The following is an 11,986-nucleotide window of genomic DNA, read 5'->3' as shown; positions in this document are numbered from 1 at the left end:
AACTTGTATTATCACATTTTAGAGGTATATGATTTAGATAGATATTATAATCCTCTAATTGTTGTTTCATCCATAGAATTTGAGCACAACAATTGCATGTAATAATGTATTCAGCTTCAGTGGTTGATAAAGCCACACAAACTTGTATCTTGGAATGCCAAGAAACTAGTGAACATCCTAAGAGATGACAAGTAGGGATGGCAACGGGGCGGGGCGGGGACGGGTTTCGCTATCCCATACCCATCCCCGCATAAAAAATTCATCCCCATCCCCATACCCAAACCCAACGGGTATCAAACTTTTTTCCCATCCCCATCCCCACCGGGTAACGGGTATAATCTCGTACCCATACCCGTACCTGTGTTCTAACTACTTCAATATTAATTTTTATAAAAGAAAAAAAATTACGGTAAAGAAAACATAATATTATGAAATATTCAATATTATGAGGATTTTCTTCGATGTCAAATACCTTAAAATAAATTATAATTGTTTACATTTTATATTAGAATACCAAATAAAATTTCATGTGAACCAAAACATTTATTAAATTTGCAAACTACAACATTGATGAACTTAGTTGATAAAATTAAAAAATATTTCAAAAAAATATAAAAGGAAAACAAATATTCAAATTAAAATATATTTTAAATGTTTGTTTACTTCAATTTTTTAAATTCTAATGAATCTCTTTTTTATACACTAATAAAAGTTATAATATATCACTTGATCGAAATGACACAAAGAACAAATAATAAACATAATAATAAAATTTTGACATAGATTTTGTATCTTTTGAACTTTAATATATGTTGGATAGTGACAAAAAAATATTCATAGCAATTACATTAAATTTTTATATTGTAGTAAATAAAAGTTATTTATACAATTAAAGTGAAAAAAATTACAGTATGATTAATAGTGAGTTATAAAATAACAAATAATTCACTAGTGTAAAATAGGCTTTTTATACCGGTTAAAAAAGGCTTTTTATACAGGTTATAGCATCGGTATAGATGCAGGTGGTATAGAATGTTTGATCTTTCTACAGCGGTTCCATGATAGGTATAAAAAAATTATTTTTTATACCATTTCTAAAAACCGATATAGAAAGTCCTCTTGGAAATGGAAAGTTATGTTAAAAAAAATGACTTACTACACCGATTATAGTTCCAACCGGTATAAAAAATTACACATTTTACACCAAGTATGACCTTAACCGGTATAAAAAGTGATTTATTATTTTTTTATGAAACATTCGTTTATGCTTCTTACCACATACCAAACCTGTATATAATTACCCAAAACATCCAGAAAACAAATCTCATTCAATCTAATATTTACTTGAAATAGAATCTATTGTTTATATGAAATATAATACTACTCCAAAACGAATATAAGTCATAAAACACCTAACATCATCTTATATACTGTATGTAATAACCCAAAACATCCAGAAAACAAATCTCATTCAATCTAATATATACATGAAATAGAATCTAATGTTTATATAAAATATAATACTACTCCAAAACAAATTACTATATAAGTCATAAAACACCTAACATCATCTTATATAAACACTTAAAAGAAACGAAGCCCACTGCTCACGAACTTCCTTCAAGACTCCTTGATCCATTGGAGATGTGTCATTGAAAATCTACACAATGAATAGTTGAGTCAACAATCTTTTAGTGATAAATACTTAAGATGTGATTTATAAATTGTACATATTACCATATCCCATGAGTCAACAATGTTTGCGGATATGATTCTATGCATGTGCCTCATGGTATAATATCCACACTCATAGCTTCCCGGTTGACGTGAGCACTACAAGTTAAATTCATATAATGTCATAAATTTGATAATTGTATTTCAACAGTTTGAAGATTAACTACTTACAGTTGGCGCAATGAACTGCAACTTCTTTCTAGAAGTGATTTGTTGTCCCTGCAACCTAGAATGAGCCTCAACCGCTCTGTAAAATTTAATGTATATTGAAATTTTGCCTAATATGGAACTTAGTAAAATTAAATTATATAACACAAAAAATAAGTTAATAAAAAAAACTTACGCTTGTAAAGTACTTTTAATTTTCAGAGTGTTAGGCTTCTTCTGTAATGAACACAAAAGAACCACAACAAACTTCTGAGGAAGAATTACCAACAACTGCCAATGACCCCTACAAATTCAAATACCATTATATACAATTAAGTTCTACATAAATATAATTTAATGTATAAAAGACATTCTTACTGCTGCAAATAAGGCGCTAAGTACACTTCTTTTTTCCCAACATCAAATGCCTCTAATAGGTACTTTTGAACCTCTTCACTTTTATTCCCAACACCTTGAATGGCAATAGGATCAATAAATCCATATATGTGATCATTCTTCTTCTCAGTGCATCTACGATGTAAATACCTTAAACATTGAAAATAAATAATATAAGAATAACATATTGAATATATTCAAACTTCATAAAAGTAATAAAAGTTTACTTACAACAACCAAAGTTGTATTACTGATATACATAACATATCAGTGCTAGAGAGAACTTCAAAAATATCCTTTTGACATATAAAAAAAGGGGTGTTGAAGGTCCTATTTGTGGCTTGGGGAGGCATTTCTAATTGTATAGGTTGCAAGGCGATAGTCGCTACCATTGCACCAAGTCGTTCTAGAATTGTCTGTTGTGGTAATGATTCATTCACATCTTCCTTTTCTTGTACTCTAATCTGCTATACATATTTAAAGTATTAAATAACATTAGTATACACCGATGTAAATAAATGCATAATTAAAACAAGTAAGGACAATTACCTCCTTTGCAATTACTTTTGCTAATCTAACTGGCCAAAGGATAAAATTTCCAGGGGCCTGCCCCACTGTCTTAACCTCTTGAGTGGGCACTGGGACTGGAGCAGTAGCATCTCGAACATCTACAACCACTACTCTCATCATATCATCTGCAATGGTTGCATGGTGTATTGTTGACCCCAATGCATACATTTTACCTAAGGTAACCAAATAATATTTGTAAAATAAATAAGACAATATAGTTAGGCTAAAACAAATACATGCAAAACAATATAATTAGACAAATTACCTAAAGCCACCAAGGACTGCAGGAGATCATCAATGAACAACTCGTAATCTGCATCACCAATGAGAGAAGCCTCTTCAAGAGGAACATCACAACTCCCCTTTGTGCTTACACAAATAATAGAAGGTTGTTGATGAGGATTACAAGGCTGGGCTGAGGGAGAGGCTAACTCTGCTCTCATGTCTGATAACAATTGTGCCTTCATATCAAAGTACTCTTTCTTCATCTCCTTCTTAATCTCCTCCCTAATTTCCTCCCTCATTTGTTCTCTCATTTCTTCTTTGATGGACATGATAACTTCCTCATTGATATTTACTTTATTATGATTAGCTGATGGAGGACCAAAGAATTGACGGATGCCTACAAATTTTCCAACACCACGAACACGTCCAGGATGCTCTAGACGACCAATGGCAACTGCCAATATGTCCTCACGCCCCTGTGGAATGAATGATCCTTGTGTGCTTTGCTCGACCAGTTCATCCTACAACACAAAAACTTTAAGTTAAGATTAAAAAAAATATATTAATACACATCTAAAAATAAATTAGTTTGAGTTTCTTACAGTACGCCTAGCTACGCTTTCTGTTTCTACAGATATGTAATCCCCTGTTGGTTTTTGACGAGCTCTTTTCCATTTATCATGACGAGGAGGATGAGTAACAGTAGTCCCACTGGAATTAGAGGCAGATGCCTCTTTCATCATCTTCTGCTCCAATTTATCATAACCCCCACGAGACAATCTATGGGGGTGGACATTCTTTCTTGCTATCTCTTGTGCAGCTTTCCTCTTAGCCTATGAGCACCAAAGTATAAAGAATGATTTATTTTAGCAATATGTTCAATTAAATAGTTAAACCTACATATAATATGAATTTACCTAAAAGACAGGATTTAATCACCTTTCCTTAAAAGCCTGCCATGTGTCTTCATCAAGGAACGAATACTTCTCACAAGGGTTTTTATCACTTAAGGGACCATAGATATAACGACTTGTAAGGTCCGTCTTAAAACCCTTCCATCGTTCCCCAGCAAATGAAATCCATTTCGTCCTCAACAGATTACTATTTGGGACATCATATGTGACCTGTATAATAAGAATGGATTACATATGTTAAATATCAGTTATATGTACGTAATAAATTATATAAGTTAAGATTTCATACTTGGACACTTAGCCAAATCTGATTCTTTACTGTCTCTGGAACATGGTCCCAATCATCTATAAGAATGGATGACTTGCTCCTACCAAGCAAGGCCACATAGCTGGTGAATTTTGTGCTATTATCTCTCAAAGCTTTACCAGTTTGCATATCAAATTGGATAGGCAATCTTTGATCCGCACTACGACTGACTGTTAACTCCCTCAACCTAGTTCCACGCCTACCATTTTTTTTGGTACATGTATGAATCTTGTCCCCACCTTGTGAAGGTGGAAGGTCACCAAATGGTGTGTCACCGGGCATTTCCCTATTCAAATAAATAATTGTTAGTGAAAATTAATAAATAATTTCTATTTAACATTTACATGCATCAATTAGTCTCTAGCTAAGTCAGCCACAAACTCAATACAGTGAATCATCAACAAAAGTAATGAAACTCGGGTATTCCCTCAAACTGATAATAAATCAAGTCAATAACTTTTCTTTTCAATTTCACAAACTAAACTTAATCTCTGTGCCAGATTGTAGCTGCATTAGCAAAAAACTGTTCAGTAACCGGGGAGAGTTGTGACTATATAGGTCAAAAAGTAAGTGCCAAATAAGCATGACAGATGATTCTTCAAAATGAATTATAAAGAAGTACTGCTAACATTTTTACGTATCAATTTAGACATTTATAAAAATGTTACTAGAACATTTTGTTAGGGGAAGATGTAGAAAGGCAAGTAAAAAAGTTTAAAACTAGAACATATAAGCATAAGTAAATGAACAGGTTTTGAACTGTTAGCAAAGGATAAAAATTTTGCTATTGAAGTGATTTGTACACAAGTCCAAGGCTAAAAACACATTGGTAATTGACATCATGCACAGGTGTAGATCATGATGTCGTTGAAAATTTTATTTTGAGAAATAAATAGATGAAATTGAATGACAAAAGGATACATAATGAACAATAGACTTATAATATCAATTTCAAAATTTACATTGGATGTAACAGAGGAATCAAGACAAGAAAAATGATTAGAGTTGTGTACTTACTATCAACTGGGATCTAATGTGCTTAAGAGATGAAAAGTCTTTATTTGGATGGATTCTGGAAACTTCAATGAAAACAATTTAATAAACGAAGATAAAAGTACATTTCAATTATCAGCAAAAGAAAAACCATCTGCAAGAGAATCGAAAAGAGAATAAGAGAAACAAATAAGGATATGTTAGAGGGTGTGGGAGTGTTTATTTTTGTTTTAACTCGTACTCTCAATTTTGATAAGCATGCATACAATGATACAAATGCATGGCAAAACTTAATCATGAGAAGCTTAGTAAAAACAGTAATGGTGAGTTAGGGCATGATTATGCTCTTCGGTCTTCTTCCGTACTCAACCTGGTGAAAATTTTAGTCTAGACATTGAAACATCTTAAGCCCTGTTTTGGGTGATTGTGAGTTTTCAGTTCAACTGCAATTTTCAAAACAAAATGCATTTAGCCAAAATGGAGCTGGAATAATTTTTCACTTAATTTTGAAACACATACACTATCATCATTATTGCTACTACTACTATCGCTATTTCTGCCAAAACAATCATCGTCTCTACTACTAATATTGTCTTTGTTTCGAGACTTACAACTGAAAACAGTGCTGAAAAACTAAAATCCATTCTGAATGAGGCCATAGGACATTCGTTCAAATTTTAAAAGAACTTTGCCGGTGACTTTTCCAAACTTTGTGGGTCCACACCACAATACCACCTTCACTTTTGACATTGTGCCTCTAACTTTTGCTTTTTTCAACAACCACAGTTGTCGCTACACCCACATCATATACAAACACATATATTACATCTGTTCTTTAAGATAACTCGCACAATATGTGACACATATTATATAAAATATGACATACTTATTACATTACTAGCATCTACATCAAAATTTATAATCAATATAAATATCAATACATAGTGTTAAATGTGAATTTTATAATTTATATTTATATTTATATTTATATTTATATTTATATTGTATACATATTTTATAGAAATCAGTTGGATTTCTTTTGCATTTGGGAGATGGATTTCAAGTTTTCTTATGTTTAATAAATTTAGGTTAAGTATCCTAGAAGTTGGAAATGGGACAATGGTACTTCAATTTTTGTGAATGAAAAACTCTATTGATAGCTTTAAAAAAGGAAACTTTGTGCTTTAAAAAAAGAAAGATTTTGTAATGAATGCTATTATGAAATAAAGTTAGGTGTCTCGTCTTTCCTCGGTCATGACTTTTGGAGGAAAACTGGGCGATTCCAAGGCTGTTATGTGCGTTTAATTGAATGGTAAAGTAGGATAAAAGTTGAAATTGGGGCCATCATACGTTGATTTTTATGCAAATATTAGAACTTTACATACGCAAATGAAAATACTTTTTGCTTTCTTAACATTATCATCAGCTTTATGTAATAAAAAATAAGAGCTGCATGTAAGGTTGTGTGAAAAGAAGAACTATTATTTATATACAGGATATTGAATCCACATAAAATGGAATTAATGGTGGAAAAACAACCTTGTATAAATTTTTGTACACAATATAACTAATATTAAAACGAAACATGTTTGTAATATATGTACTTTAAAACATACTCTATTATGTTTTATGTATAAAAGACAAAACTGTCGGGAAACAAGAAAAGAGTTAACTGGTGAATAAAAAAAGATGATTGCATCATCATCAGCCATGAAAGAAAATATGAGAAACATGACATCCCATGTTTTGCCAAACTATCTGTGCTGGAAAATTTGTCTCCCAGAATATGTGTTCCTCAGAAATTATAAACCTCTGATTTCATCAACTAGCTAGAGCATATATATATATATATATATATATATATATATATATATATATATATATCTATATCTTTATCTTAGGGCTAAACCACATAATCTTAGTTGAACTCATATTATCTACCTACCTACCTTCCTATTTATCTATCTGCTATCTATATATTCACATAAAAAATTGATATGCAACTTTAAGGTTTTAAAGAATATTCACGTAATCATATAGAAAAAGTAGAATATAAAAGTTACCTGAAAGCAATGGATATTAGGTTATCTTGTTTGTAATGGCTTCAGATCAAAACTTTGAACCTACCCACCTATGAAGAATATGAAAGAAATAAAGATGAAGTGAACCACATGAATTGTAGTTTTTAAAACAATGAACAAGAAGGGATAAAATGTACCAATTAACTTGAACTGAGAAAGATGAAGAGCGTGAAGAAAAGCCGCACACAAGTTTATGAGCACATAAATAAATGGGTCAAGTTAGAATGTTCTCCCATAACCCTTCATTGTGGTCATCACGTACGACATGAACATCATCTACTTCATTGTCGACATTCAAGGTCGGCATATTTGATGAGAAGGATGGAGTTTCGCTAATATCAAGTATCAATTCATCAATGTAATCAGTATAATGTATGGTTCTGCCTTGGAGAACCACTGACCATCTTTTGTTAGCGGGATCAGTGACATAAAACACTTGTTTTGCTTGAGATGCCATGATGAATGGCTCTTTAGTATAACCTTCCTTTTCTAGGTCAACCAAGGTAAAACCTAGATCATCAGTCTTCACGCCAGTATTACCATCAACCCACTTACATTTAAAAATAGGTACTCTGAAACTTATGTAATCTATTACCCAAATATCTTCAATTACACCAAAGTAGCACATTGAGGCCATAATCGGATATTTATCCTTTGAACTTGAGAAATGCATTGATTTAGCTACAACCATTACTCCACTATTATGTGTGGTGCTTTTTTCATCTTCGTCTTTTGTATGAAATGTATAATTGTTTATATCATACCCACTCCAGCATAAGACATCATAGTTTGGCTCACTTGCTAGCCAATTTAATGTATCAGAAGTTGTATTGTCATTTTGAACCTGTTGTTTGAACCACTTCAAAAAAGTTTTGTTGTGCTCATTAATGACCCACTTTTGAGACATTCGTAGATTATTTCTCTTCACAATATCTTTATGAGAACTTAAATAGGGGATGACTTCTTTAGTGTTATTCAATATATATAAATGTGCTTGGAGAACTTCATCCCTACTCAGAGTTATAACTTTTGCACTTCGAGTACCCTTACCAGCACCTCTTTCATGGTAACGAGACTTCGGTACCCCTATAGCTTCAACTTGTGATAAGTAGTCTGTACAGAACTCAATAGCTTCCTCTGCAATATATCTTTCAACAATTGATGCTTCTGGACGATATTGGTTCTTTACATACCCTTTTAATATCTTCATGTATCATTCAATAGGGTACATCCATCGTAAGAATACTGGACCACAAATTCTAACTTCTCGGACTAAATGAATAATTAGATGGACCATAATATCAAAGAATGATGGAGGAAAATACATCTCCAACTGACACAATATGAGTACAACCTCATCTTCTAACTGATCCAACTTCTCAATATCGATAACCTTACTACATATTGCATTAAAAAAGAAGCATAATCTTGTTAAGGTATATCTAACATTCTTAGGCAATATGCCTCGAATAGCCACTGGTAGAAGTTGTTGCATTAATACATGACAATCATGAGATTTTAACCCAAGTAATTTTAGATCTTTCATGGATACAAGTCTTTTAAAATTGGAAGAGTAACCTAGTGGAACTTTCACACCTTGTAAAATCTCACAAAAACTTCTCTTCTCTTGTTTAGACAATGTGTGACATGCTGGAGGCAAGTATGTTCGCTTACCATGTGATTGTGGAGCTAATTGTTCTCTTATACCCATTTCAACTAAGTCCAAACGAGCATTTAGACCATCTTTCGTCTTGCCTTGAATATTGAGGAGTGTTCCGATAATACTATCACACACATTTTTCTCTACATGCATAACATCTATACAATGTCTCACATCAAGCACCCTCCAATATGGGAGATCAAAGAAAATTGATCTTTTCTTCCACATGTTGCTTGAAGTGCCTTTATTTTTCATCTTTCCAAACACATCCCCAATGTCTTTCACACGCTCATATACTTGTGATCCACTTAAAACCATTGGAGCTAATTCATTTTCTTGACACCCATTAAATGCTTTCTTCAATTTACGATATGGATGGTTTGTACTAAGAAATCTTCTATGTCCAAGGTATACTATTTTCCTTCCATGTTGTAGTTGATGGTGACATGTGCCTTCTTCACATATAGGGCATGCTTTGTGACACTTAGTGCTATATCCACTTAAATTACCATATGCTAGAAAGTCATTGATTGTACAAAATAACATGGCATGCAACTTGAATGAATCACTAGTGTACCCATCAAACATATCAACACCCTCCTCCTATAACATCTTCAAACCTTCAACTAATGGGGTTAAATAAATATCAATGTCGTTTCCTGGTTGTCTTGGACCTGAGATCATCAAGGATAACATAACATATTTGCGTTTCATGCACAACCAAGGAGGTAAATTGTAAATCACTAATAGAACAGGCCATGAACTATGTTTACTGCTCAAGTTACCATATGGATTCATTCCATCTGTAGCAAGTCCAAATCTAATGTTCCTTGAATCATTGGAGAAATTTGGGAACATGGAATCAATTTTCTTCCATTGCAAACCATCTGCCGGATGTCTCAAATGGCCATCTGTTGTACGTCCATCTACATGCCATCTCATGAGTTTTGCATCATTTGCATTGCTGAATAAACGTTTCAACCGTGGAACTATAGGAAGATACCACAAAACTTTCGCCGGAGGACCCTTACTATCAGATTCAAACTCACTATGTTTCTGTTTGTATCGTGACACCGCACATCGTGGACATTGATGTAACATGGCTAACTCCTTCCTGTACAAGACACAATCGTTTGGGCATGCATGAATTTTTTGATACTCCATACACATCGGACACAATATCTTCTTCGCATCATAATTGCGTGTTGGCAACGTGTTACCTTTAGGAAGCATGTCACTCAACAACTCAAGTAATTCCGTGAAGCTTTTATCAGTCCACCCATTTCTTGCCTTCACATTGAACAATTTTAATACCGCTGACAATCGAGTATACTTAGTGCATTCTGCGTACAGAGGTTTTTCTGCGTCATTGCACAAATTGTCATACACATTTGCACGTTGAAAGGAATCATGTCCAATATCACGAATCATTTCCTCCATTCGATCATCCATCTCTAGATCAACTTCTTCTACTTCAGACACATCTACACTTGGCATGTATATTAATTCACCATGCCATATCCACTTTGTGTAGCTCTTTAAGAAACCATCACAAAGAACATGCTCCCGAATAACGTTAGTTGGCAGTTTTCTCTCATTCAAACAATTAACACACGGGCAGTAGAATTTTCCATTATTATCCGGAACATTCATATTTGCAAATTCAAGAAATTCTTCTACTCCGTTCTCATATTCATTTGTTGTGCGTAAAAAATTTATCCAACTCCGGTCCATTGTTGTGTGTATAAATTAACACCACTACTTTTGGTTAGAGCTCAGAAACAGCCAAACACGTAGTCCAATCTGTGAACTCAACATTACCATCATTTAATATAACATAACAACTCATTTGACTACATCACTACATCATTATACAAAATAGGGCAGAAAATCATGTAGTAAACAGTTCTATAGAAGAAACAAGCAGTCTCTGCCAGAAACAAAGAACTACGACATCAAACACAAGGTAGCACACTAACAATTATATCAACAGCCGAATATTGATTCATGAAACATAAACTACGAATATGTGCAACCAGTTGCGAATTGCAAAATATAGCAAAAAGCATCATCATGGGCATATAGTTAGAATCTGGACTCTTTCTTTTTTGCATGCATGCTTATTTATTCAGACATGTGATTTTTTCCCTCTAATAACCAGCACTGATATAGCTGAATTGTGATTAAATTTTTCTGGTTGTGCAGTACAACTCCTGAGTAATTCCTTAATCAACTATGTCTCATGTTTTTAGAAAATGTTCTCTTTTTTTTCATCTAAGTCCAATATTTAAGATCTGCATTAATGCAATCACCGAAGTCATCTGTTGCCTAAATTAGATTACTACTAACATTAGATTATTGATTCAGCCTGACTTGGTGATTACAAATTCACTTGTAGATGACATGTAAAGCATTGAACAATCTTCTAGTTTGTAACAATTAATTGAATACAAATGTTATGTTAATTATATATACAATAACCATATTAAAAGATATAAACAATAACCATATTAAAAGATATAAACAAGTAGGAGATGCAGTAGCAAACATTTTGTATACATAGAAGATCGATATTACCTATCCAGAAGTCTTCCCAAGAAAGAAAACCTTTGCAAAACAAAAACAAAAGTGTTTCTACAAGAGCTCCCAAATCTTTGTCAGATATGCTTTTAAAGCTGACAACAACCCCTGCCATATTTAAAAGTTAATGAAATAAAGCTTCAGAATTTCTCATAACAAGCTTCCTAATAATGCAATCATAAAATATATGGAATCTGCCTGCATGTTAAATTTAACAAGATTGGAAATATCAATTAAGAAATGCACCAACCAACAGTTATGATACATAAAATATATGAAGCCATTTCAAATTTTGGTAAGATGAAGCCATTCATAAAAATACATGTCAGTTATGATACTTGAACGTTCTTCTGTAAGAAGACTTATGTCAACTAAAAGA

At 32.9% G+C, this 11,986-nt stretch overlaps 1 protein-coding gene and 1 pseudogene across 2 annotated transcripts; both read right to left on the bottom strand.

The window, feature by feature from the left end:
* Positions 1–1,408: 1,408 nt before the first annotated feature.
* On the bottom strand, positions 1,409–3,903 carry LOC114189029 (uncharacterized). The gene is made up of 9 exons (XM_085674485.1): positions 3,675–3,903; positions 3,113–3,593; positions 2,827–3,020; positions 2,509–2,741; positions 2,260–2,427; positions 2,078–2,185; positions 1,906–1,981; positions 1,738–1,833; positions 1,409–1,660 (listed from the first exon to the last, which is right to left on the bottom strand). The coding sequence occupies exons 1-9, from the start codon at positions 3,813–3,815 to the stop codon at positions 1,568–1,570; spliced, it is 1,590 nt and encodes a 529-aa protein (XP_085530611.1). The 5' UTR covers positions 3,816–3,903; the 3' UTR covers positions 1,409–1,567.
* Positions 3,904–4,058: 155 nt separating this feature from the next.
* Positions 4,059–11,645, bottom strand: LOC146885755 (uncharacterized; annotated as a pseudogene). The gene is made up of 4 exons (XR_014995700.1): positions 7,505–11,645; positions 7,350–7,417; positions 4,276–4,579; positions 4,059–4,196 (listed from the first exon to the last, which is right to left on the bottom strand). The product of XR_014995700.1 is annotated as an uncharacterized LOC146885755 (transcript).
* Between the last annotated feature and the right edge of the window lie 341 nt (positions 11,646–11,986).

This window comes from Vigna unguiculata, chromosome 6 (genome assembly GCF_037176805.1).
Source record: "Vigna unguiculata cultivar grain cowpea cultivar isolate G323 ecotype 2 chromosome 6, ASM3717680v1, whole genome shotgun sequence".
NCBI lineage: Eukaryota > Viridiplantae > Streptophyta > Magnoliopsida > Fabales > Fabaceae > Vigna > Vigna unguiculata.
Note: the sequence above shows the minus strand (reverse complement) of the source record. Positions and strands in the feature narration are given on the sequence as shown.